The following is a 26,087-nucleotide window of genomic DNA, read 5'->3' as shown; positions in this document are numbered from 1 at the left end:
TGGATGCATACATTAACTTTAAAAAGCATTTTCTCATACAATACTATATGTCCCAGGCATAGGCACAGGTTTGCCCCCCCCCCAGTACAAACATGAAAGTAGCAAAAGACTTTTATTTTTTTCGGACTGCTAGAACACAACTCAAAGATGCAACAACATCTCCGGTAAAGGAGGTGGCAACAGGATACAACCTCAAAAGCAGTGGTTACAATCTGCTATAAAACAGAAAGAGGAAGAAGCAGCTACGACAGATAAAACATGGAGGGAGCCAGATTTTTTTCGAGAAAATCTCACAACCAAGTAAGTTGGGGGTTGCAATGGCAGTGTAAATTAATTCAGAGTGGCTACATGTGTGTTGACTCAGCAGGAAGAACATTAAATGAGAAGTTGATCTACAAGAGAATAAATATTTGAAAGCACTACGGAGCGCCTGGGAGCCGTGCTGCATTTACATTCCATTATTTTATTTGTCACTTGGCGCCTGAATGTTGTGTTTTCCTTTCCATAAAGACATTTCCATCATAAATTGATGCAGAAAAGACACAAATTGGTGCATAACATTTCACCAGAATGAAGGAAAATAATTGTTTTAAGCTTGATATTTCATGGGTGAGGACCTCCATTAATATGTGTCCCCCCCCCAATGTTTGAAAGTAAACCTACTTCCATTTGTTGGTAAGGAGCCAATAGGACCAAGGTGGTGTGGCTGAGTAAAAACGTCCATGCTCAGCAAAGTGTACTTGGATAAGTCCCATATCACACACTTCCTGCTCCCACTGGAGGCATTTGGCCAGAAAAACTCACAAAAGCAAAAGAGAGGAAGTGTTTATTAAAAAAATGTTAGAGTCTTCCTAAATTAGTGGCGAAAATTTGTCCTCCTGTTGCCGGGTTGTTGTTCCGGCGGTTCGCACAATTGATTCTGTCCCATTACATCTTCCTGCTCCTCGGGGCTGTGGGGAGCGCTTTGAAGAAGAGGCACTGCGGCGATAGTTGCTAAATCACAAGGAATAAGATAAAAGTTTAAGGGAGGCTAAAGGAGCAAGAGGGAACCTCATTTGATGTGTGTGTGTGTGTGTGGGAATGTTCTCGTGTTGGAATAGGATATGAGGTTTTACAGTCTGTGTGAGTGTGTGGGAAGGCTGATTTGTGTTTTATGTGGTGAAAGGTGTCATAGGTTGGCAAAGGTGTACTCTGAGGTGAGCAGATTGCTGGCTAGGCAGTGTGAAAATGAAGGTGGGATGTGCACAAATAAAGGGTTCTGAGATCTGAGAGTGGGTGGTTGAAAACAGGTAGACAGGAAGGTTGCATTTTAAAATGTGTGTGTGCGGTTTCTTTGTTAAGTTTCCCAGCTAATTCATAGCATCAGTGCTGCACTCAAATCAAACGAGGTGGTAGCTGCTGTAATGTATTCAACTTATTTAAAGAGCGTTTGGTGGTTAATGTGAAAGAAATGTGGACCAAGAACCAATCAGGACAGCAGAGAAAAAGTGCAGAGTTTCAGGCCGTGGAGGAAATTCTGCTCTGTGAAGTGCTGTTGTGCATAGTAACATTCATTTAATGCATTCGGAACAAGCACACACACGTGCATTTAAAATGAGTTTACAGGGGGAATGGATGAGCGTGTGTGTGCCAAACCGCAGTGGTCACTGCATGTGCCAAATCTGTTTGCCATAATTGTATTACCTTAGACAGCAAGCAAAGCCACATTCACCTTCTCTAATGCTCATAGAGCACAAAGCTCAAGTTTCAATAAAGGGACTGAGAATAAGTCAGAGAGGACCCTGTTGTTGTTGTTTCATTGGCTTTTATTCATCTGAGTGATAATTGTTTTATTGAACAATTTAATTTGCAAACACTACAAAAATGTCCTAAGTAGAGTGAATATCCCCACTAGGTGATCTCTGCTCAGCCACCAAAGTGGAAAATAAACAATAATTGTGTCCCAGACGATGTCGCTTCCCGTGTGTTTTCTCCAGGTAAGATGTGGCGGCGGCGGTCGGTGGTTCAAGCCTCTCAGGGCGACGGTCGGCCGTGTCCTTCTCAGATGGAGCAGTGGAAGCCCTGCCCCGTCCGACCCTGCTACCGCTGGCAGTACAGCCCCTGGTCCGAGTGTCGGGTGGAGGTACGCCAATAATCCTAACATTATACCACAGTCCAGGGACATTAAGTATTGATGATCATATCGACCTCTGTCAGCTACAAGAAATTCAGTTTTGACAGGTCCCTGGCTCAGATGAGATCAATACACACAAGAGTTTGAGCCAAAAAGTGGATTTTGAAAAACAGAAATCTCAGCACCCTAGCAAAAAATAATGGACTCTTTAGTATTGATGAACAACCCCATCAAATCCCTGCTCAGGCAGTTATTTTGTGAGATGGACAGAAAAAAATCAATCTAATGCACTTTTAATGCCGATGCATTACTGTAAACCAATACTGTTGCCAAGAACTACATTACACTTCATTTTGCATGCTGTGCCACCAGGTCAGACTGTTAAAGTAGTCTGATGAATCGCTTTATGACCTAAAACAAAACTTTGCAAGCACGGATGTAGTTTTATGGGAAGATGGGGGGGTGGCGGTCATTTGTTCCTCTCGGTTAACTCATCTATCAAGTGTCCAGTAATCTCAGCCTTCCTCAAATGTATGACAGAGGCAGAGAGACAGACCGCTAACTGACTGTCATTTGTTACCCATGATGCACTGAAACCCAGCAGTTCATTTTTTCCCACCTCTCCTCTTGTCATTGGATTGTTAATACAGGATATCTGCAGGTGTTTGTAATAATTTGTAATTGTAATTCTTAAGATTTCACCCTGCTTGTCTTGGCGTCACCTGTGGTTACCGTGGTAACAGCAAATGCAGTGTAATACTACCGAAAAAGAAATAAAACAATAGAGCCATTGGCGTATCTGTTTACAGTGCAGCCAAACAAGCTGGGTTTGATAAAGATGTCTGTTAATGGCAACAATGACCTGAGTTCATGGACACGGTGGGAATAGTTTTCTACACAACAGCAGATCACAGTTAACTTGGTTACTTTTGTGAGGAATTGCAGGTGTGGTATTGGCTGATATCCATGAGTCAGAATTTAGAACGATAAAGCTGGATTACGTGCATGCATCCTTAAAAATGATCAAAATTAGGTCAATACTGTAACATGATTCCATAAAAATGTCATTTTGACATAAACACTTTTTTTAAACAAACATTTAAAACATTTAAACATTCAAAAGGTAAAACAGAGACTGAACATGACTTGGTACAGTGACAAAATGGCCTTTTTTAAGCATTAGATCACAAACCTTTGGTGTACGTTCAGCTGTGTCCACAGAATCTTGTTTTTCACTTGATGAACTGAATGAAACTGTGCCAAGAAGGGTTTTTACGGAAAGGGAAAATAATCAGCATCTTTGTGCATTTTTTTAATTACATATTGTAAGTTTAAGTGATTCCTTTTACCGTTCATCAGTTGATGACAAAGTGGCCTTAATTGTGCTCAAGTTTAAATAACACCACATTTACAGACTATTAGCAACTTTCTGCTGATTGAAACATTCTCTTTGTCTACATCTCATTCACCACTGTGATGATTCACCACACTGATTGAGTCAATAAGCTTTTACCCTCTTTAACTTTAACATCATTAAATGTCATGGCAGGTATGTCCATGTATATCAGTCACAGACTGCAGCTTTTAAGTGTTGATATTTTCTACAGCCCCTTATATGGACTTTGTAAAGGGCAGCGCACATTAATAACATGAATATATACTTTAAGAACTAGATCACAATTTATCACCCACTCTGTTTATTGGAATTTGGACAAAGAATTAATCTTTATATTGGTGGCTTCCACTTGAACAGCTTGAGTTTTAGGACCTTAACATGACTTTATCAGCTAAAATGGCTGATAGACAAAATGTCCAGCCATAGCTTTAAATTGCCTTTATTAAGCTGTTGCCAAGTGGCTGCAGGTTGATGTGACTCCCTTCTGTCACTGTGGCAACTCATCATCCTCTTCCCTCTTCTCCTTCCCGTCGCCCTGTCAGAGTGTGGTGTGTGGACACGGCATGCGCTACAGAAACCTGTCCTGCTTCGTGTCAGACGGCTCCAGCGATGGCGAAGGCAGCTTGGTGGACGAGGAGCTGTGCAGCAGCCTGGAGCTGGCCGTCGACGGAGACAAGCAGATCAGACTGAAAGAGGCCTGTACCCTTCCCTGCCCCGGTAATAATGATGCTCAAAATATGGAAATTATGACCTTCCTGTGCTGCATGAGCAACCTTGCAAAGTCACGTCCGACACGGGATGGAATAGAAGCAGTGTAAGGATGTTTTCACGACCTGTATGTCATTGCCATTGGGTTTGAAAAATATGTGTTCTGTAGGGGTGGGTGTATCTCCCTCACAGATGCTGTGATTTGTATCTAGGTGCGCAGGCCAGGATCTGATACAAAAAGAAAAATGTTCTTTTTATATTATGGAAGTGTCAAATAAATCATGGGATATGTTTTTGGCCAGTGCATAAGTAAGGGGACTGCTGCTGATTGATATTGTTAACCTAAGAATTAGGTTCATTCGGTGAATTATACTAGTCTATTGTCAACACACTAATCGCTATCAGAGCAGCTGTGAACAGACAGATTTTTCAAAAAGTCAAATCTTAAACCATTAAAGCAGTAGTATGGTTTGGAGCTCTAAACTAAGGTCTAAGTGGAAGAATCAATTACAGTCTATTTTGCATTGCAGAGCTGCTCTCAGGTCCCTCCAGCAGAACATAGGAGGCACTCTGAGATGCTTAACACAGTCAACACTTGTCAGCGGTTGGATTTATATTACAAAGCAGCCACTAAAAATACTTCTGTTACAGGGTAGATTTTATTATCTCTAACCAGTAGCACTCAGTGTCTATTCGTGACCTCTAAAATCAGAGGGCAGAGCATACCTGAAGGCAGAATAAATGGACTGCATTACGGCGGATGCTTTGTATAACTCTGCCGTTTTATGACTGTTAAATTTACTGGTAGATGCTGTATTTCATTGCTTCCAGCAGCTCCGAACCCTCTACTCTTCTCTGCCAAGGCACTAAAGCTCCATTGCACTCGCATGTAGATTTGGGTCTCATATTTACTTCCAGTTGTCTCCACTCTCAGTTTACTCGATGCTGATCCCCACATCTCACCACGAAGGAGCTGAGATGCAAGTCGACAGCCACTTCTTTTAAACCTCACAGCGAGAAGCCTCACATGGAAAGTGTAAAACGCGCGCAGTGGTCAAAGGATGATCCCTCACAGGCATCCCACCCGCAAACCCTGTTAGTTGTGTTTGTTGAAGGGCCTGGCCAAGCCAGAGGCAGCCCTGTCAGGAACTATTTTCTGTTCTGTGTGGAAGGCACAACTATTGAGACCACCTGCTCTTTCAATGAAACAGACTGAGAAGCGAATCCAAATGAAAGCTGTGACCCTTTCAATCCAATTTATTCCCTTTGCTTCTACGTTTCTTCACTGTACAAAGTGATTAAAACACACACACACACATACAGACAGAGATAAAATAACACAGAAAAAAAGGGGTGAAATCAATAATCTGTGTGGGCGAGATAACAAAAACCCTTAGGGCTTATAAAAAAGACAAGATGGGAAACTGCGCTGCAACCTCACTGAATAACAATCTCCTGTGCCGTAAATGACAATGAAGTGTAGATTGTATGAATTTATTCACCTCACATATGAATGGAGATGCTGATTACACGGAGAACAGAGGAAGTGTTTTCAGCGTTGATTACTGGCACGGCTCATGAAACACGGTGTGGCTCAATAGTTGGTATACTCACTGTAAGGTTCGTATTGCACATGTTATAGACAACGACAAGTCACAGTGATTCGCATTTAGCATAAAAGGCAAAGATGCTTTATTTGACTGAATATTTTATTTTTCATTTTTAACAAGCACAACATTAAGCGCAGTACAGTTCTGATACACAATAGCTCCTGTAACACAGATGAAAACTAATAATAGTTACAATAAATAGAACAAGGAAATAAACGAATAAATAATGGAACAAACATTATATATTAAAATACACACCAAAGGCAGTAAGACGCCACTAAGAGGAACATTTTTAAAAGAAATGAAAAAGAAATAAACAGAAGAAGGTTGAGGCGCCCTCCTCTGTATGCCAACTAAGCTATACATGTTGTTAAGCAGACCCAAGTGAAGTGTAGAACAGAACCCAGAACAGACTGATGCCATGAGCCATTTGGTTGATGCTTCCACTCAAAGCTTGTTAGCTAGTGTGCCATGTGCGCACACATTTTCAGCATGGGTAGCCCCAGCGGGTAACAAACCCTCAAACCTGGCAGTGTCGCTGCACGGCGGACCTGCACAGGATGACTCTTTTATTTCGGTGAGTGATTAAGGTCTCAGCACTTCGGTCTTTTTGCTGAGCTGGACATCTGTTGTGATTTTCACGATATACGACCATGCAAAGCAAAACCTGTGAAATATTATACAGTACACAGATGCATAGTTCCATTTAATGCCCCTGTAATTGGTTTATTGCTGTCTGGTTAGCAAAGTAAGTGAACCATCTGGCACTTTGAGTCCAATGTAACCTCCTCTTTCTCCGCATAAAGGAAGGAACTTATAATCAGTAGTGTATCAAACTTTCCCTTCAGCTGGATGCTCCGAGCCCACTTTCCAAAACACTAGACACAATCCTAAACTTTTTTATAAGAATATTTTTGCTGCTAACAAAAATATTGATGAAACGTCATTTTTTTATGGTCAGATTTTGCAGCCTAGCTAGAAAATAAAATGATTTATCTCAAATAAAAGACGTGTGAAATGTCTAAGTGAGAAAACTATTACGAATATCATTTACAGACTGGATCTATCTATCTATCTATCTATCTATCTATCTATCTATCTATCTATCTATCTATCTATCTATCTATCTATCTATCTATCTATCTACCTACCTACCCACCCACCCAGCGTTGCCCATAAAGTTGGAATAATTGTTCAATACCCCCAATTGTGTTAAAGCCTGAATACACAGTTTGCAAAGGTTCATTGTGGTTTAAGTTTCACTGTGATATGTTTGGAAGAGTTTGATCAATAAAGTTGAGAAGATGCACACTTTATTTATCAAGAATAAATCACATTGTCACAATCATTTCATGAGAAGAGGTAAAAAAAACATTTCATTCCAACTTTATGGGCAACAGTGTATATAAAACATATATAAAATAAATTCAAAATGTCACAAAAAAGTTTTTAGACATCGTTGAGGTAAAAACGTTGGTGTATGCAACAGAAACAGTAAATAGTGAATGACGTACATGAAGCATGTGATTGAAAACGTCTGTTCAACCTTCATAGAGATGCTAAAAGACAAAAACAGGAGACTGTTTCCTGTTCTTCTTCTTCTGCAATGCTTTAATGGCACCTACCTGGAGAATCAGCCCCACCAACTGTTTATCCTGCTTAACTTCCAATATTGGCACTGGGTTCTGTGTACATTGTGCTACGTTTGGATGGGAACCTGACTCGTGACAAATCCTCTTCGGCAGCAGTAAAAGTATTTTCTTCACAATAAGTGAAGAAGTATGTACGTAGACTTCATCGGTGCAAAATATACGGCAAAAGTCAGCACAAGTCACCACACTTTGATTCATAGGTGATGCCTCGGCAGCGTAGTGCACAATATTGTGACCAAGCTCAGTACAAAGGACGACTAACTGCACTGAAAGAGAGGAGAGAATATCACGGGTGGGATTATCACTTCAAAGGTTGGGTCTGATGAGTCGTCGTCACGTTTTGAGACGGGGGCTTGTCAGCCGCTGGGTTTGATGCACCCTTGCAGTGAAGAGCAGAGCAGACAGGTGAACTCTGTCCAACATCTGCTGGACTCTGTCCATCGTGTCTGCTCCAACAGCAATGCCCTTCATGTTCGCACGCTGCACCCTCCTCATTGTGCTGCACACAGGGAAGTGAACATCAGTACTTTCTTTGGGTAAGTAGGGCAAATTTACAACATTTCAATAAGGACAGAAGGGAAACTGAACCCCCAATTTATGATGCAGCCAGATAAGAGGGATGTATTTTCACACAGTGCAGCTTAAATATAAATCTGTTATTTTCAGTGTCAGCGGTCCCTGAAGGGAGAATTATTGTTACTTGCTTCTGCCAAAAGACAAAGTACAAATGTGGAGCTCATTCCAAAGTGCTGTGTGTCTATTTTGGTTCATCAATGATCATTCAATCTTTCTAAGATATACAGGGGAACATTTCCCTGTCCTTCTTTCAACCGACGGCTCGTTTAAGAGTACCGCCGTTTGAAATCATTTTATACTTTAAGAGCGTGTGGCATGTGTTTCCACTGGCGGATTTCTCATTTTGTAGAGAAAAAAAAAAAACTCATCAGATGTCTGCTGGTCCCTGAGATGGAAAACATTGAGAAGCACTGGCCTAGATAACAAGTCGATCCAACCCCTTTTGCCAAACTGCAGGAGCACTGAAGTATCAAACGGCAATCAAAAGCTCAGACAGTTCTCTGTGCAGGGAGGTACTGTGGTGTGATTTGGGAGGAAATTCAAGGGGCCGCTTGTGCAGGACCGGGGACATCTTGGGAATTCTGGCATCCACACATGCACACACACTAACACAGACTTTCATGCATTGCCACCCCTGACCCATGTTCTATTTCCCCTGCTGTTTGATGAGCTGCACTTGTCAGCTGTGATCAAAACCAACCGCCCTGCATCTCGAACTTGCACCTTCCTCGTCCTGGAACTCTTCAAAGCACGACGCGCTACGATGCCAACGTTTTCTGTATCTCTGCTGCATACATACCAGATTACATTGTTCTCATCCACAGATAAATAAGGGAAAAAAAAAAAAAAAGTGTTTTATCTCTGCCAGAGCTTAAGATCAGATTTCCACCAGGACACCGACTCTGAGGCTGCAGTGCAAATATTTCTGAATAGCTTAACTTGTTCTGTAAAAGTCAATGACAACGAATGATGAAAAATCAAATAAAATGTGTCTAATCTAATAACTGTAGATTTAAATCTTGAGATAATGCTGATTCTGTCAGCTGAATCTCCTCAGGCAGGTCTCTCCAAAGCACAGGGGTCCCGGTGGCAAAAAAAACCTGCTCACCTTTTAGTCTTAGACTCAGAAAGGGCCACACTGTCTGAGGATCTGAGTCTGGTCCAGGAAATTAAAAGATCTGTGATATGGCACGAGGCCAGACCTAGCAATTTTGCACAGGTCATCAGTTTATTTCAAAAGTTCCACACTGAACAGGTAACAGTGAAAAGATGTCAGAGAGATGTAGATTAATCATTTAATTTAATACTCTGTCTTTTAAATTGAACTTATGTAGAGGAATTATGATAATGTTTTTGTGAATTATAGATTTATAGATAGAGATCTAAACTGGATATAAAGCAAACTGGGAGTAGAATATCTTTACTTTCTTCATATTGGGCCTGACGTATTCTGTCTCTTTGGCCCTGCAGGTGAATGCTACCTGATGGAGTGGTCAGACTGGAGCTCATGTGTCAGCATCTGCGTCAAGGGCGCCGGAGTGGACTTCGGTTCGGTTCAGGTCCGGTCTCGTGCCGTGTTGGCCCAGGAGCCTGAAAACCTGCTGCTCTGTCCTGATCAGGCCTGGGAGTCTCAGCCCTGCACAGGTGAGAATACTTTAGAGAAAAGATAACTTCATCATTCTGACGGCCACAAAGTTTGACAGGCAGAACAAACTCCCTTTGCATGGAGATCTTTCGATGCATGCAAATGAGCCTGCAACAAGCCAGCAGCCTCAAACATTCTTTACCTAATCGGCATGATCAAGGAGGACTGAGGTCAGCCTCGGCCTGGGTGGAAGGCAGGGAAACAGGATGGAGAGCTTGAGTGCATCAGAGGGCTGACACAGAAAGACACTTAGATTCAGGGTCATACCTGCAGGCTATTCAGTCGTCTTTCCATCTGAACGTGTTTGTTGGGCCATCAAAGGAAACTGGCCCACCAGAAGAAACCTGCAGTGAGAACATCGGATGGGGGTTACACAGCCCCAAACATGCCCGGAAAAAAGAAAAGCACCAACTCCTCCTATCACTTTGTTTTTCCCTGTGTACACTGGGTCAATTGGTGTTCTCCCACACAGGATTTCTTGAGTCACATCTCCAAACAGAGGAAACCCCCGCACTCATTTATTGTTGTGGTATCTGCAGCTCCCCAGGCATGTTAATCACCCATTAGGTGTAGTGTGGGCTGTGAATCACCACCGCACCAAAGCTCAACATCTACAGTAGCCATAGGCTCAGTGTGTAGAGCAGCCCCCCCCTCCCCTCCCACCATCCTCTACCTCTCCCGGCTACTGCACCACACAGCCCCACAGCAGTCTACACGAGCCTGACCTGGTTTCATAGTATCAGGGGGGGAGTGGCCCAGCCAAGACCAGTAAAGACAGGGGGGGGGGGGGGGGGGGGGGGGATGGTTAAGGCACATAGTACATAACCACTTTGATTCCCAGCCTGGAGATCTGCTTTGCGTGTCACACGTCTGTCTCTGCACATGTGTTGTCTCTCTGCTGGCTTCTGTGTGTCAGAAAGGTGTTTTTTGGGATTCTGTTGCCTCCATCAGGCCCATGTCCCTCTTAGAAATACAATATATGTGATGTTACTAGTGATTGAGCGTTCTATCTAGTGAAGAATAAATCATTTCTCCACCAGACAGCAGTGGCTACCACCGTCTGCATATACTGCATCTTACAGTATGTGTGTATGTGTGTTTATGTGGGTATGAAGGTAATGTTTGTATTTAATTCTAAATGTGAAGCACTGTATTTTAAAAAGTGCTGTACAGATTATTTTTAAAGCAAAACTAAGGTAAGACACATCATATTAAGTTTAATCAGTTATCAGTTGAGTGAAACATAAGGCTGTCAGCTGTACGTGCAGTCGGAGACATCACAACTGTGAACCCTGTTGGTATTAAAGCACTGTATAAATGCAATCCATTTGTAACAGCGTAATTATAATTAATCCTTTTTAAATTAACAGGCTTGAAAATCAGCCATCTCCTCTCTCAGCCCTTCCAGAGGCTTTTAGTTATGTTTCAAAAAAACTGTGATTGCGGGGGGGTCTAACACAACTACCGGCATCTTTTCTGTTTCCAGAGCAGCTCGTCCTCTGAGAAATGTTTCCATAGTAGTAAAACTTCAATCTGCTCGTAAAAGATGGTGGGAAGTGCTGGCTGAAGTGAGTGATTCAATGATAGCTTGACACATCTGTAAAAGAAAAAGAAAAAACGCCGTCAGCTGTTCCACAGCAGGAAAAAAAAAGGGAAGAAAAGAGAAAAGTGAAGAACATGAAGGGTGAAGATGTCTCAGCCGCAGACAAATGGTCCCGTGAAAGCTGCAGATAGAGCTGTGCCATCGACTGGAGCAGTGATACTGTACTCAGGCCTGTGGAGAATAGATCTTTCCTTTGTTCAAGGGTAAATTGTTCATTTATTCTAGCGGAATGGGCTGGGCTGATTGGTTACACAGGACTCTGTGGGGAAATATGGTCATTTACTGCACTGATAGAGGTATTGATAAAGTCATAATAGCATTGATAGAAAGTCATTAAGCAAAAGCTCTTACTGAGGATTAAAACATTGAACCAGACCCCTCTGTGACGACACACTGATAGTGATACTGTGTGACAGCAGCCTATTATACTACCATAACTTAGCAGCTGCTTTATTAATCTGTCACTTATATAATTAATGGTCCTCACCACAGACTGCCACTGCACTGTCTTTATAGATGTTGGTTGTTTCTTATTTTGCTCCCAGGGGGCGAATGTTACGACTACAAGTGGTTCAGCAGCAATCGTCCGAACTCCACCCGCCATCTTGTCTGGTGTCAGCGCTCAGATGGACTCAATGTCACCGGTAAGGAACTCTGAGTCTTACACTGGAGCTTGCATTAACTCGTCTCTGGACTCTTAGGCTTGGGTCCGCTTGCTTCGCTAGATGCACGATGAGAACAAGAACACTGACTTTCCATGTATGCCGTTCGCCAGTGGTTCCCAACCTGTGGTTTGGGCCCCCACAAGGGGGTCATAAAATAAATCTGGGTGTGTCTCAAGCTGATTAAAAAGATAGGAAAGCACAGAATTAGGTTTCACTAGACTTGACCCAGATTTTTGCCTTTTTAATTCTTTTGAATTTGTGGATGATTTTATCTTTTTCGGGTGTCACTAATCATTATTTTCAGTATTGAATAATCTGCTGATTATTTTCTGTATCGATTGGGTTGGTCCATAAATAGTAAAAATGCTCAATACAAAACCCAGTATTCAGGTCAGTGTCATAAAAGGCTCGAATTATATTCAAGATTTTTGGCCTGTGTGGCCAAATTGTTACAGATTAATCTTCTGTTTACCAGTTTGGATTGAACTGGTTACGTCCTGTGGGGGGATTACGACGAGCGGTTTGAACGCAGAGCTTGGTTTAATTCAAAGGGTCAAAACGTTCTCAGCCCTAGACTGTTTTGAAAGATGAGTAGTGAAGCTGAACTGATCACGACAGCGAGAAAGCCGAGGGTTGCGGCAGCTCTTAAGCTCCGCGCGAAGTCTACATCAGTGAGTGGCAGTTTTATGTAGGAGGTATAATTTACACACAATGTGTCAGGAATATAACACACTGTCCTGAAAACACAGGGATTTTTTTCTCTATAAGAAGCGGAGGTGGTGGGCGATGGCAGCCTATACAGCTATTCATCCCTGTGCAGCACGCAGACACGTGGTCTCACCTAAAATAGTTTCAAAAAGAAACCTGGCTGCATCAGTTATATTGACTTGTAGAATTTTTTTTTTTTTTTCTCCAATGGATGAATGTACAAACAAAACACTGTTCATTTTTTAACTGATCATATTTTTAAATATGAAAGCGCTGTGAGGTCGTGAGGCCGGTTACTCAGGAGCAGTGCATCTATCAGGACACTCAGGTGATGTCCGCTGCATTCCTCTAAACAATCAATCAATCAATCTTTATTTATTTATAGAGCGCCAATTCATAACGGCGTTATCTCAAGATGCTTTCCATAAAGAGCAGGTCCAGACCGAACTCTTTAATTAGAGAGAGACCCAATGATTCAGGAATTCAACATTAAGGATTCAAGAATCCCCACATGAGCAGCATCAGATGTTATAAACACATCATGTACTCCGTTTGATTCTGTTGCTTTCTCTCGTGCAGGAGGTTGTCCCCCGATGAACCCCCCAGGGGACAACAGCTCCTGCGACCCTCCCTGTCTCATGCCCAAGTCTTTCTGCAGCGAGGTGAGTGAGCGAGCGAGTCTTTGTTCTCATATCACCCAATTCAACTGTAAATAAAAAGAATGAAAAGAAAATCGTCTCAGGGAAATATTATTCTAAAGATGCGCGTTAAAAACAGGGGCAAACAGAATAAAAACAATGAAAAGACGTACACCTGAAAGCACAGGCCCTCTGGATGAATGGCAGCCCCCTGTGCTCGCTGTGACACGCTGCTGCCACAATTGGATTGTAATGCAGCTGGGAATAAAATGACAGCAGCATGAAGATGTAAAACCTATTTATCTGTAGTGTCACTCAACTGTGGTGCAACGAAATAAGGAAAAAAAAAAAAAAAAAAACGTTTATGACCAGAGACGGCGGCTGGTGAATCTCAAAGTTGATCCATTTCCATAGCTTGAGAATCTTTGACGAACAACAAACAAATTTGGACCCAGGGTTCAGGACCTCGGAGGTCACGGTTCAATCCCGAACCAGCCTGATAAATCTGCACTCAGTAGCCAGATTATTAGGCACCCCGAGCTAAAACAACATGAGGGACATAATGTTCACTTTCCGCTGAGTTAGTCGAGGTGTTGATTCAACTTTAAGGTCACTTTGGAGGATGTAGTTTTAAGGTGCTGTTTGTTTGCGTTGTGTTATAATGACATGTGTTTCTATTATTCTGTCCATCCCATCTGTATCAATGAGAGTATGCTCAGTAACAGCTCTCTGGATAATGAACACCGTTTACAGACAGAAAGGGTTCCGCTTTTTCTGGAGGCTGATGCTTTTATCTAGATTGAATGAATGAGATGGAGACAGCGCGCACTGCTGCTGAGGACATATGGTGACCCAACGCTAGCAGGTCATATGTTGTATACGCTACTAGACCACTGCCCAGGGCCTCTTCCAAAGCACCCTCTAGATTAGTTCACTTCCTCGCTGACACAACCCGACGCTCTCTTTGTGGACAGTACCAAACATGATTCTGCGCTGCCCCCTGCAGGCTGGTATTTGCATGTGCGAGGAGGGATTCACAGAGGTGCTGTCGCCCACTGGGCAGCTGAACCAGTGTGCGCCCATTCCCATCCTGGAGATCCCCACGGCGGGGGACAAGAAAGGGGACGTGAAGACCAGTCGTGCCATTAACCCCACCCTGCCCACCACCATCCTGCCTGGACGCACCGGGCGGACCTGGTACCTGCAGCCCTACGGACCAGGTCAGGAACCAGCTTCTCTTCACAGAGAAAAAGAAAAACCCATTACAAACACAAAAAGTACACAATATACATCCCATTGTAAAGAAATGCTGAAGAAGTGTTTTGTTGCTGTCAAGTGAAAACCTTTTAATCTCTTAACTGTCATGTTTGGGGAAACTAACGCTGCCTTAATGTACTCTTCAGGGGCTCCTATTTTCCAGTTGTCAAGTCATAATTACAAAAACCACCAAGAATAAATGTGGAGGAAGTCAGAAGGATGCAGACGTGGTTTGGGTTATATTCTAGGAAATGTTACTTTGGCACTATAATCAATCTTTAACAAAAACAAGTCGAAATAAAACAGATCCAGCCAAAGATGACTGTAAATATGTCCTATGCTGACTGCATATGTACAATTACTGTTGTACACATTGCAAACTAATCCTTCCAAGATGAAGGTCAGTAAATCATTTGACTCAGGATCTTGTATTTAATTTATTTATTTCCACTGGACTACAGCCTCTCTGTTGTTTAGTGCCCCCTATTTCTATTTAAAAATCTTTTCCCTGAGACAAACTAAGAGCGCCCAGCCTTCTCAACCTGCAGAGCTGCATGAAATCCTCAAGGTGAAGTGAAGACATAAAGCTGAGAGGTTTTCACATGACAACAGCTTTAGCGTCGACAGGGTCTAATTAACATTAGGTTGAACACATTTTGTACTTGCAGCTGTGCATGAAATAAAAGTTGGCACATTAAAAGACAAAGATGCAGCAGACATGTTTGCAGTCTGCTCCAGTCTGCTCTGATGCATGCATCAACCTCGCTACCTAATCTGAACCGCTGGGACATTAACATTTGAGAGGCGCATCTGCGCAGAGCGTCGCGACTGATGGCGCGTGACAGCGACAGAAACTTTCAGGACGCAGGAGTGCAGAGCAGATTGAGTAACTGTCTATCAGGAGCAGCCACTTCCACATTCACACGGCAGCATATCTATCGTTGATCTTCCAAATGTTTGCTTGTTTTTTTCTTGCTGTTATACTTCATTACAGTAAGATTTGAAAAACATGTGTTTGCCACAGTTAACAGTGTGATGTCATTATATGAAACAAGTAACAAGAAAATCCTCACAAGTTTGTACTGGCACTTAAATGTAGGTAGAGTGGAAGGAAACAAGGCCATGGGGAGGCATTTTAGAGAAATTATTAAATGATTATGAATTATTAAAAATAGTGTTAATCCTGTTGTTCTGTGGAGTCTACAAAGTAATAATATGATGCGTTCCACATTTAGAACAGCACACCCGCTGCAGAGGAAATGCAGACGACCAGTTTGCGTTCTTTGGATCGACTGCAGTGTCAGTGTAGCTGCGCTTCTTTATGAAGTTCAGTCACAAGAAAGGCTTTTTTTTTTTTTTTGCTCATGGCAGGTATCAGATACTGTCGTCCAACACGGCAAGAGCTGCAGAAGACACATAGTTGTTACTGAGGAGAACTCAGCCTTTACGGTACCAGAAGTACTCCGATCTTTGATTTTAGGAGTAGTTGTAGCAGTACCACAGAGTAGAAATACTCTAAAATACTGTATACTAAATACTGCTGTGTGCAAAAGTATGAAAACTAAACTATGCTTAAAGTGTCAAAACTGCATAATGGCCCATTTTAGAATAATATATTGTATTACTGGATTATAATTATTGATGCATTCATGTGTTCATCACTTAAATGTTGCAGCTGCTTAGCTCATTTAACGACTTTACTGTATATAGTTCTGAGGAGCTAATTCCATAGTAATCCATCGGAATTTATTATTAGTTGATTACATTTCGTATTAAAAATCTGACAACGCAAGTGTTTAGTAACTAAAGCCCTCGAATAAATGCAGTGGAATGAAAAGCCAAATATTTGTGTCTCAGTAGAAGAATAAAGTACCATAAAATGGACACAGCGTACTTAGTTACATCCCACCACGGTACTTAATATGAGCAAAAATAAATCTCAAGCATTTCTCCTTTTCTCTAAAATTCCCAGCTGTTACCTCCACGTCTCCACAGTCTTGTTTTCTTCCACCGAATCTGCGTTCAAGAACCAACAGGCTGCATAAAGTATTTTATATGTATCAGCTTCATCGGTGAAATTCCTCTGTGAACTGTGGGCTGAAATATTATGAAATGTTACTGAAAATAAGAACCGTAGCGATGTGTTCAAGTTTTCTGAAGCTCTCACGTAATGAATGGTTGCAGCATTTAACGGCTGTTGGCGCCGTGTTGAAGTGTAAACAGACACACAAACTGACGAGCCTCCTCCTCCACAGATGGGAAGCTGAAGATGTGGGTGTATGGTGTAGCAGCCGGAGCCTTTGTGCTCCTCATATTCATAGTGTCTATGATATACCTAGCTTGGTGAGTTGACGAGTTTAATTCCCCCTATTTATCATTATTCCAGTCCATTAAACCAAACCCTTCTCATTCCCGTCCCGCTTTCAGTTGAACGCCCCCCCACCCCTCCTCCTCCCCGTGGTCCAGCCACCCTCACGTCACCATTTTTTTGTCCTTTTTTTTCTGTTTCCTTTGTGCCTCCCCCCCCCCCTTCATGCCGTCCTCTTGCGAGAGCAGCAGCTACTGTGCCAAGGTGCATCGCTCTCTTAAGGCCCAAGAGACTGATGCCAATGGGACGGCGGTCTGGATGGGCCAGAATGCACATGAGATGATTTACACCTGTCCCGATTGCCAAGAGCTGCCTGAGAGCAGCAGCAGCTAATGAGGATGGGGAGGGTTCAGCCCCCCGACACGCCCTCCAGTATAAGCACCTGCAGTCCTTGATCTTTCCAGTGACCCCCGCCCCTTCTAAAGTGTCACATGCCTGCCACTGCCTGAATAATTGAGTGACGTGCCGGTGCAGGTGAGGACAAACCATCCAGGAACTAGTTTCTTAGCGGAAGTAGATTTTAGAGAGAAGTAGAAGGAGTTCACCTGTTGATTCTAACCGTTTAGATAGAAGGTCTTTGACTTGATCAGTAGTTGAGTTTCATTTAATTTGTTGTCTTCTGTTTATACCTACTTTTAAAAGTGACCCGTATCCGATGAATGCGTTCACACTAGAACTCGTTAAACATGCTGTAGCACGCGCTGTAGAAGCCAAACCACCATCTTACCTGGAACAGTTCCTCTCTGCAGTCCATTCCCAGGTGCAGTCAGTACTCAGGTCTTTTACTGAAAGGAATAGTTTTCAGAAAAATGCTCTCACCACGTCTGCACGTTAAGAATGAAGCTGTTTCCAGGCTCATCCTAGCTGAGCGTCACACAAAGAGTAAAGGCAGGGGGAAACTGCTGGAGTGAAGGGGTGCACTACAAAACAAGGTTAATGTGTTAGCGAGCTATGTTGAGTCTGAAGTTTTCAGTGTCCCATTTTAACCTGGCTAGATCGCCATGGTAACTTATGCTGCACACGTTCACAGTTTCAGTTTAGAAAACATGCAGCAGCCCCTTCGCTGATTCTTTCCCTGACAATATTCTCTATGAGTCTCAGCTGAGGGAACGACACACATGCAGACTTCATTAGTGACCCCACTGAACGGGAGCTGTGCAGACACAGTAGTGCAGAATGTATGCATTGTTTTCAGCTGGTGATGCAGAGAATCTGTAATATTAACTCCCAGAGACAGACTCAGACCTAAATGCACTTCTCAAGGATAAAGTTTCAATCTGCTGCATCAAGTTAAAAGTTTAAGAGGTCTGGCTGTGCAGCAGCCACAAGTAAACGGGAGGCTTTGAGAATCTCTAAGTGGTAAAATACATATATTTGGTAATTCTGCCAGCATTCCTATCTTGCATTATTTGCAACAACAGTCTTATATTCTTCCTCTATGTTCGTTGAGCCAGCTCATGCTAAGAGGGCCCGGCTATGTTGAACTTGCTTCCTAGTGCAGCCAGAGGGCTTTAACAGTACAACAGTTAACGCCTCTAAAATTCACTAATAGACACAGCATGTTTGTTGGTTAAATCTGTATAAAAGAAGCTGCTTCCATTCTTGATGCTAAGCTAAACTAACCACAGACACGAGAGTGGCATCAGCAATCTCATTCCTTCTAGTAGAAGCAGAAATACACAGCAGCAAAATACTCCATTACAAGCAAAAGTCCTGCAGCAACAGCACAAGTGTACTTTACATATTAACAGTAAAAGTGACTACAGTTACTATAAATCTACTGTTTTATTGTTATCACATTAATATAAGTGAGCAGTGCTGCAGCTGGTCGAGGTGGAGCACGCTGTCACTGCTTTATATATATACGGTTGGGCAGAAAGTTCCTAAACTGATGCTGTATTTTCTATAAAAAGAAGACGGAGAGAAGCCGTTAACTGCTGCTGTCGTGTTAATGTAGTGGAGTTTAAGTCTAAGTGCATTTACTGCATACAGTAAATGCACTTAGTTACTTTCCAACACTGCCGACTGAAAAGTCAAAAACTAAAACAGCACCAAAGGCTGGCTCTGAATGCTCAGGCTGGTACAAATCAGTTTTTAACACATTTATTTTAACTTACAGATCGCTTTAAATGTGCTCAGGTGAAAGTTCAACTGGCAAATAACTGATTTCTGTCGTATTTATGTCGACACGTAGGTCTGAAACGCATCATAAAACATATCATATTGGCAAAAAAGAAAATCAGTATGGGGTCCCTTTAAACAGGAGGTGTAAACAGAATATGTTAGCATATTAGCATAGCATAGTAGTCCTCTGGTGACCCTGGAGCATCAGCCTGTGGAAACTTACTACAAGCACATGACATTGTACTCAGATGGAGGGCTGTGATGACACCAGGTCCATGGGTGCATCAGTGTGTTTGTGTAAGTGTGTAGTTAAACAGCTTTGCATGCGGTAAAGTAGTAAAGTACAGATCTGCCGGCTGTACAGCAGCACTCTCAGATGATCAGACGAAGGAGACGTGAGTGTTGCTGCAGGGACTCGTTTCTGTACCACAAATCAAGTTTAAGCCTTCACGCCTCTGTGTTTACCTACCATGGCGCCACGCTGCCCTCTTGTGGCCCAAAGAGGAAGTAGGGCAACACGCTCCCCTTTATTTTTCCTCCCATTTCATTTCCTGCCAAAATCAAGAGCTCATTATTCCTTTTCCGCATGAAACATATTGATGTGATGTCTCTGTGTTCAGCTTTTGACAAGCACGTATCTCAGTAGGAACTTAGGGCTGGAATCATTCAGTCAATCAACATTAACCAGCGACTATTTTCTTTGATTTGATATGAGACAAAAGTATTTTGGGTTGTGTGACTGATGGTCAGACAAAACAAGCTGCACAGTTGGTCACTTTCAGCTCTTTTTTTGTTCTTTAAAAGTATTTTTCTGGAATTTTACCGACAAAACGATGACCAGAGCAGGTAAGCGGCAGATCGGTGATGATGAAAACTGCCCTTCCAGTGCTCCTCTCCCTCCTTGTGAACACGAACAACTTTGCCAAAGCCTCAGAGAAAAGAGCTGAAAACGATTTTATGTGTGCTGTTTGTCTGAAAGTTTGCTGATGTTTTCGAGTTTACTCGGTAGTGATTTTGTCAGCTCTTCATCACAGAGACTATTCAGAGAAAAGTCCCCCGGGTGCTCTTCTCGTAGTCTTTACCAACTTTCCAGAATATTCCTTTTGAAGCATCTCAATACTCCGGAGAGAGCATTACATCACATGCCTCTGTAGTCTGGCTTTGGGAGAAAGTTTGGGGAGAAGTTCTTTATGTTCAGAAGTGGTAATTGGACTGTACTTGCACTGATGAGTGGCTGAAACTGTAGATACAAGGCAGGAACAATCGAAATATGATAATGCAAAAGAGAGCAAAGTAAATATTAGCTTTATGGCCTTTCACAGCTTTTCTCTAGTGGGTAGAAAATTATGTATAATGGGAGAATGCCTGCCATTACTAAGACGTGTATTTAAGGTGGTGCTGACAGTACAAAGGTAGAAATTATACCGTCTTGCTCTAAAGGTGTTTTTTCCCTCCCCCTGGAGGGATAGTGGAAAATGTCTGGCATGTGCACAGTTTGCATGCAAATGAACTTACTAATGCTTTTAGATCTAGACGCATGTGTCCTTTTTCCATGAAAACAAACTGTTTGAACTCCAGCAGCACTATGGGTAGTATAGATCAGTCTACAAAGTCTCCCTCCACGTTCAGAGTTTTTTTTACCACAGAGAGACAGACGTTTTCTGACTGGAGGAGAATAGTCTGTAGGTCTCTAACAGTCCAGTTTGGTCCAAATGTTCTACGGTTTGCTGACTGTTTGGAAAATGACACATCTCAGATTTGAAAGTTAGTTTTTTTTTCAACAAATCCCTGGAAAAGACCAAAACCAACAATGAACTGATCCGACTAACTAAGTACAGCGTGGTACGTCTTCTTCCTCTGACACCAGAGAGAGTCACACTCACTCACACACACACACACACACACACTGTAGTTTATTTCTAGTCAATTTGACAGACACCATCCTGCTGCTGCCCCAAACGACAGCACTGATTGTGTACCTTAAAATAGTCCCTGACAAATACACCATTTACTACAGGTGGAGTAACATTATGTGAAAACTACAGCTGTTTGAGGAAACGAGCCTTTTTTAAAGCTGATATAACACACGTCTACCACACAGGCCTGAATGTAACAGCAGGGAAGTCTAAGGATTCAGAAAGAGACAAGCACATGGTTGGTTTTGGTGTTTTTCATGAGACAATAAGAAAAACAGAGTTTAAAGGTTGGTAACTCATTAGTGGTGATCATCGTCTCCTTGGATCAGTGGTTAGTTTTAACAACTTTAAACTGCCATGTTCCAATCTTCAGTTTGACAGCGTTTCTGAGCAAAGTCCAGAATATAATGCCAAAGAAAATGAATTGGGAACCGGTGAATGTTTTTCATAATTACACAGAGACAAGTGAAACAGAGCGCCAGGTGCTGTAACTGCACAGCAAGTGTGGCAGTTCGCACTGTAGTTTGCTTTTGGGGGAATTATTCCAAGTGCCACTCTGACTCTGTTTTAATCTTTTCACACAGCAAAAAGCCAAAGAGACCTCAGAGACAGAGGCAGCAAAACAACCGACTAAAACCTCTGACTCTCGCCTACGACGGGGACACGGACATGTAGTCCTGCGGGAGACGCTGCGCCGAGCACTTCACCTGTCATAGACCCACTTCATCACGCCATTACAGTGAGGGACACGGATGTTTGCAGCGTGAATGGACACGTCACAGAGTGGAGAAATGACAGAAAATCCTCTTAGCAGAGACACTGGTGGGGTTTAACCATTTCAAGTAGAGCTCCACTCGCTCCCCCCCCCTCCCCTCCCGTTTTTTAAAGTATTTTCTTTTTTCTAGAGCCTTCATGACCTCCACCATGTTCAATGAAATGCCTTTGTTCTTTTGCCCCCTCCATGTCCACATCTCTGTAAAGAAGAAACTCATTTGAGACAGAGGAAAAGCTGGAGACAGACACAGCGCTTCTGCTGTCTCTCATCATGGCAGCACAAGCTCCAACTCTTCTCCACCCCCACCCCCCACCCCACCCCCCCGCGCTTTTCTGCTTGTCCCTAAAAATGCTGAGTAGCTGGAGGCTTAGGATGCTCTGACGGTTCGTACGTTGCCAAAAGTCACCGCAGGGAAGAGGAGGAGGGAGAGGAAAATCTCCATAAAAAGGTTTGGATTCCTTTTTTCCCAATCCTCAACTGGGTTTTGACTCAAATCTCTTTTACAGTCTTTAACAAAAGGGAGGAATTTCTTCTTCTTTTTTTTTTTTTCGAGGCACACAGGCCTGCGTTTGTGGGATAAACTGATCTGTACGATGCTGATGGAGGAGTAGCCTGCACTCAGTTTGTCGACGGAGACTGCTGCCTGCCTCCACTCTTTCTTTGTTTCAGGCTCTACATTGCACTATATTAGTGCAGCATGATATGCACATGTGACTTCTACCTACTATTGCCATAAAACACTGCCTCTTCCACAGACACAACCATGAAGCAGAGGAACAGCTACAGGAAGGTCGACACAAGAGCACGGAACAGGAAGCGATGTTTCGATGGGTCACATTCCACGAAACAGGCGTGAATCTCAAGTAAATATATGTATAGATTTTATTTCTCAGAACTGATTTTTTTGGTTGTAGTAAAGTACCTTTTGTGGTTTGTAGATTTCGTCTGGTGTTTATCACTTTATTTCTGCCCAGATGCAATGAAAGATTTAACTATGATATCAGCAGGTGACTTTTTTAACGCATCACCGGCTTTAAAGTTCTTTTTAACCATAAAAAATCGGATAAAATTCAACGACTTTACTTTTTCTTTTTCTTTTTTTTTTTTTTACACATACAGTCGTACATTGTGAAGCTGAAATTTTGCAGTAAATAAAGAAAAAGACCAATAGATTTCAACTATTCACGTCACGTAAATGTCATTTCTGCCTTACTGACAATAACTAGATACTAACGGTCCTGTAATACAGTTTTAATACTTGAACGGGGCACACAGCACACATTATCCAAGACATTAAGACGACTAAATCCTTTCTTTTGAGGTCTCTTAGCGAAGCGTACTGCAGAGTTTCATGTAGTAATCTGTATCATAGGTGCTCTATCATTTTCACTAACACCACATGAGCGGAAATAGAGTTTAAAAAAAAAAAAGAACTGTACAAAACAAAAATTATACAACATGTTAATAATAAGAGAAGGCGCTTCTGCTGAGTTCAACGTAAAAGCAAACCGGTGTGGAGAATGTTTACTTTTTTTTGTGGTGGGATTTGTACATAACAGCGATTTTTTTATTTTTTTGGAGAAAAAAAAAAAATATCAAAGTATGTGTACATTTATTTTGTATTGCACAGAAAACGTTTAGTTTGAATATCGCAAAGTGGGTGTGTGATATTGCTGATTGTTGTTATCAAGCAAAGTCGTGTGTTGTGAAAAAAAAAAAAAGAAGGAAAGTAAAAAAAGAAGCAGAAAAAGAAAAGAAAAGAGGGCTCTGCCGTTTTGTACAGGTTGTTTATATGTACGAGGAGAAATACTGAAAATAAATAAGGACGCGGTTCTGAACACACACGTGAGGTTTTTGAGCCATTTTTGTAACCTTCTTGTCGTGTTAATGAGAGAGCAGAACCCCTCAATAAATTACAATTGGCATTAAAGGACGAGACTGGTGTTTTCTTCTATATTTGCTTCATTGTCAACAAATCCCATCAAGAAAGCAAAAGCAGCAGCAATAATTTAAGACATAAACACATACCATGAGTAAAAGAATAAAGTTAACATTCTGTGGCGGACTAACCATCTAAAGGTGGTTTCTTTTAATTACTGACAGGCACATTGCACTTGTTCCTATAACAGTTTGAACAAACATTACTCACACAGGAGTAAATCCTGCAGACTATTTGTAGCTGTGGATTAACATACGTACATTTGGTGCACTTGTGAGTATCCCACATGTGGGACCGACTCAAACTATGAAGGAACATGTGGTCCAGTGCTGCACCTGTGGCTCATCCATGTGCTCTCCTGTGTCAGGCTTTGGATGCACAAGGACAACTTGTTTGTGTCACTGCTGCTTTTAGGCGTTCACGGGATTCGTTGGCAGTAACAAATGACCAGACTCGTCCTTTAAGCTGGAAAATTCACGTAATATGAGCTGAAATCACCAAAATGAGTCCCGAAATGTTTCTCGTTCTGCTCTTACAGTGACAATTAAATGAAACTTGATATTAGATTCAAGGCGTATGTGTGTAGATAATGGGATGGTGCTCTAAAGGGTCAGTCCTCCCATTTCACATCAGTCTAGTAACAAAGGTAAAGGAGATGCTGTCTGTCTGTCTGCAGACATGTCTGTCTGACAGACTGCTGATAAAATGTTCAGTGTGCGGTCAGCCTCTCCTTTGTTGCTGTTTTTTGTCCTGCAACTGTACCCAGCTGGGGGCGGGTGTGCAATGTCATCTCTCCAGTTATTCTCAGAACTTCTCAGCTTTTGGAAACATTTAGAGGATCCTTGGCCAGGAAAAAAGGCAGTAATGGAGTCATTTTGGACTTGAAGACTACACATTTCCACCAGAAGCCTACTGGGGGGGGATTGACTGTTAATGATGTGGGTGTTTAACCAGGCAGGGAGGGGCCAACATGACATGCTATCACGTTGCCTCATGGAAGCGCGGGATCCAGTGGGTTTTTGGAGCTAGATCCATTAAAAGGACAAAAAGTCACCCTCCACTGCTTCGTTTGTGACATTTCTGAAAATGTGTCTCTCATAATACCGACAACCTCATGGTGCGATAATAAAGTCCTCCTTGACAGACATGTCTGTTACTCATTGTTACTAATTATTAACATACTGATTATCACTTATACACAGCATTATCTTTTTTAGGACAAACGCAACTGAAATATTTCACCGAACGTCTGAAGCCAAGTCATTTTGCATTTTTGGCAGCTGTGTTCCATTTTGTATCACATAGTTTCAATGAACTGTTGTATTTTTTCCTTGTTTTTATATGATGACCAATAGAAAAATCTAAAAGTATTATAGAAAAATCATTAAAGTTAGTAGTTTATTTATTTATTCATTTAATTTCTATATAATATAATATAATATATATTATTATTATTATTATTATTATTATTTTATATACACTGTTGCCCATAAAGTTGGAATAATTGTTCAATACCCCCAATTTAGTTAAAGCCTGAATACACAGTTTGCAAAGGTTCATTGTGGTTTAAGTTTCACTGTGATATGTTTGGATGAGTTTGATCAATAAAGTTGAGAAGATATAAACTTTATTTATCAAGAATAAATCACATTGTCACAATCATTTCATGAGAAGAGGTAAAAATAAAAACATTTTATTCCAACTTTATGGGCAACAGTGTACATAGATACACACAGAATATTCATTTTGTTATTGGGCATAAAAAATGAACCTGTAAAAGGTTGTAATTTCAGGTCACTGTGATGATGAGTGATGATGCGTAATAATAAACAGCAACATGTCAGTTTGACAACTATATAGCACCAGTCCTGTAATACTTTTATTACATAAACTAGATGGAGACAAACTGGCATGAAGGAGTCACTAAAGAGAAGAAGGTGTCGCTGAAAGCTGTGAGCGCTTCACGTCCAGCCGCCCTCTCAACATGACATCAACACGGCGGCGGCGTGCAGCTCCCTGATGTTTCCAGCAGCTGATGTAAAGGACAGAAACAGCCACTAGATGTCAGCCCCCGACGATCTTAAAAGAAAAGTTGCTTCTCAAAAGTCCATAATGTGAGGCTCATTCTCTGCTCCCCCTTTTTCGACTCCCTCCCTCCCTCCCCCTTCCTCACTCAGTCTATTTGTCTCTCCATCCCTCCCCCCACTCTCTCTCTCTCTCCCTCTCTCTCCCTCCCTCTCCCTGAACCTCAGAGCGCGCTATATAAAACATCCCTCCACACTGACACTCAGATGTACAAACACACCACAGCGTCTCCACACCTTGCATCACAGAGCGGCCCAGTGAGACACCTGAGCGCCTCCACAGCACACATCTGACCCTCCTGAATGAGCC

The 26,087-nt window shown here is 42.1% G+C and overlaps 1 protein-coding gene across 1 annotated transcript in view; it reads left to right on the top strand.

Annotated features, from left to right (window-relative positions):
• thsd7ab (thrombospondin, type I, domain containing 7Ab) overlaps window positions 1-17,272 on the top strand; it is a 125,068-nt gene extending 107,796 nt beyond the window's left edge. The window contains exons 24-31 of the mRNA XM_070834903.1: window positions 1,977-2,122; window positions 4,052-4,226; window positions 9,526-9,705; window positions 11,846-11,947; window positions 13,256-13,338; window positions 14,321-14,534; window positions 16,827-16,914; window positions 17,125-17,272. Coding sequence (XP_070691004.1) covers window positions 1,977-2,122; window positions 4,052-4,226; window positions 9,526-9,705; window positions 11,846-11,947; window positions 13,256-13,338; window positions 14,321-14,534; window positions 16,827-16,914; window positions 17,125-17,272 — 1,136 coding nt within the window. The remainder of the gene's footprint in view (window positions 1-1,976; window positions 2,123-4,051; window positions 4,227-9,525; window positions 9,706-11,845; window positions 11,948-13,255; window positions 13,339-14,320; window positions 14,535-16,826; window positions 16,915-17,124) is intronic.
• The last annotated feature ends 8,815 nt before the right edge of the window (window positions 17,273-26,087 follow it).

This window comes from Pempheris klunzingeri, chromosome 8, assembly GCF_042242105.1.
Source record: "Pempheris klunzingeri isolate RE-2024b chromosome 8, fPemKlu1.hap1, whole genome shotgun sequence".
NCBI lineage: Eukaryota > Metazoa > Chordata > Actinopteri > Acropomatiformes > Pempheridae > Pempheris > Pempheris klunzingeri.
This window is presented reverse-complemented; position numbering and strand designations above follow the sequence as displayed.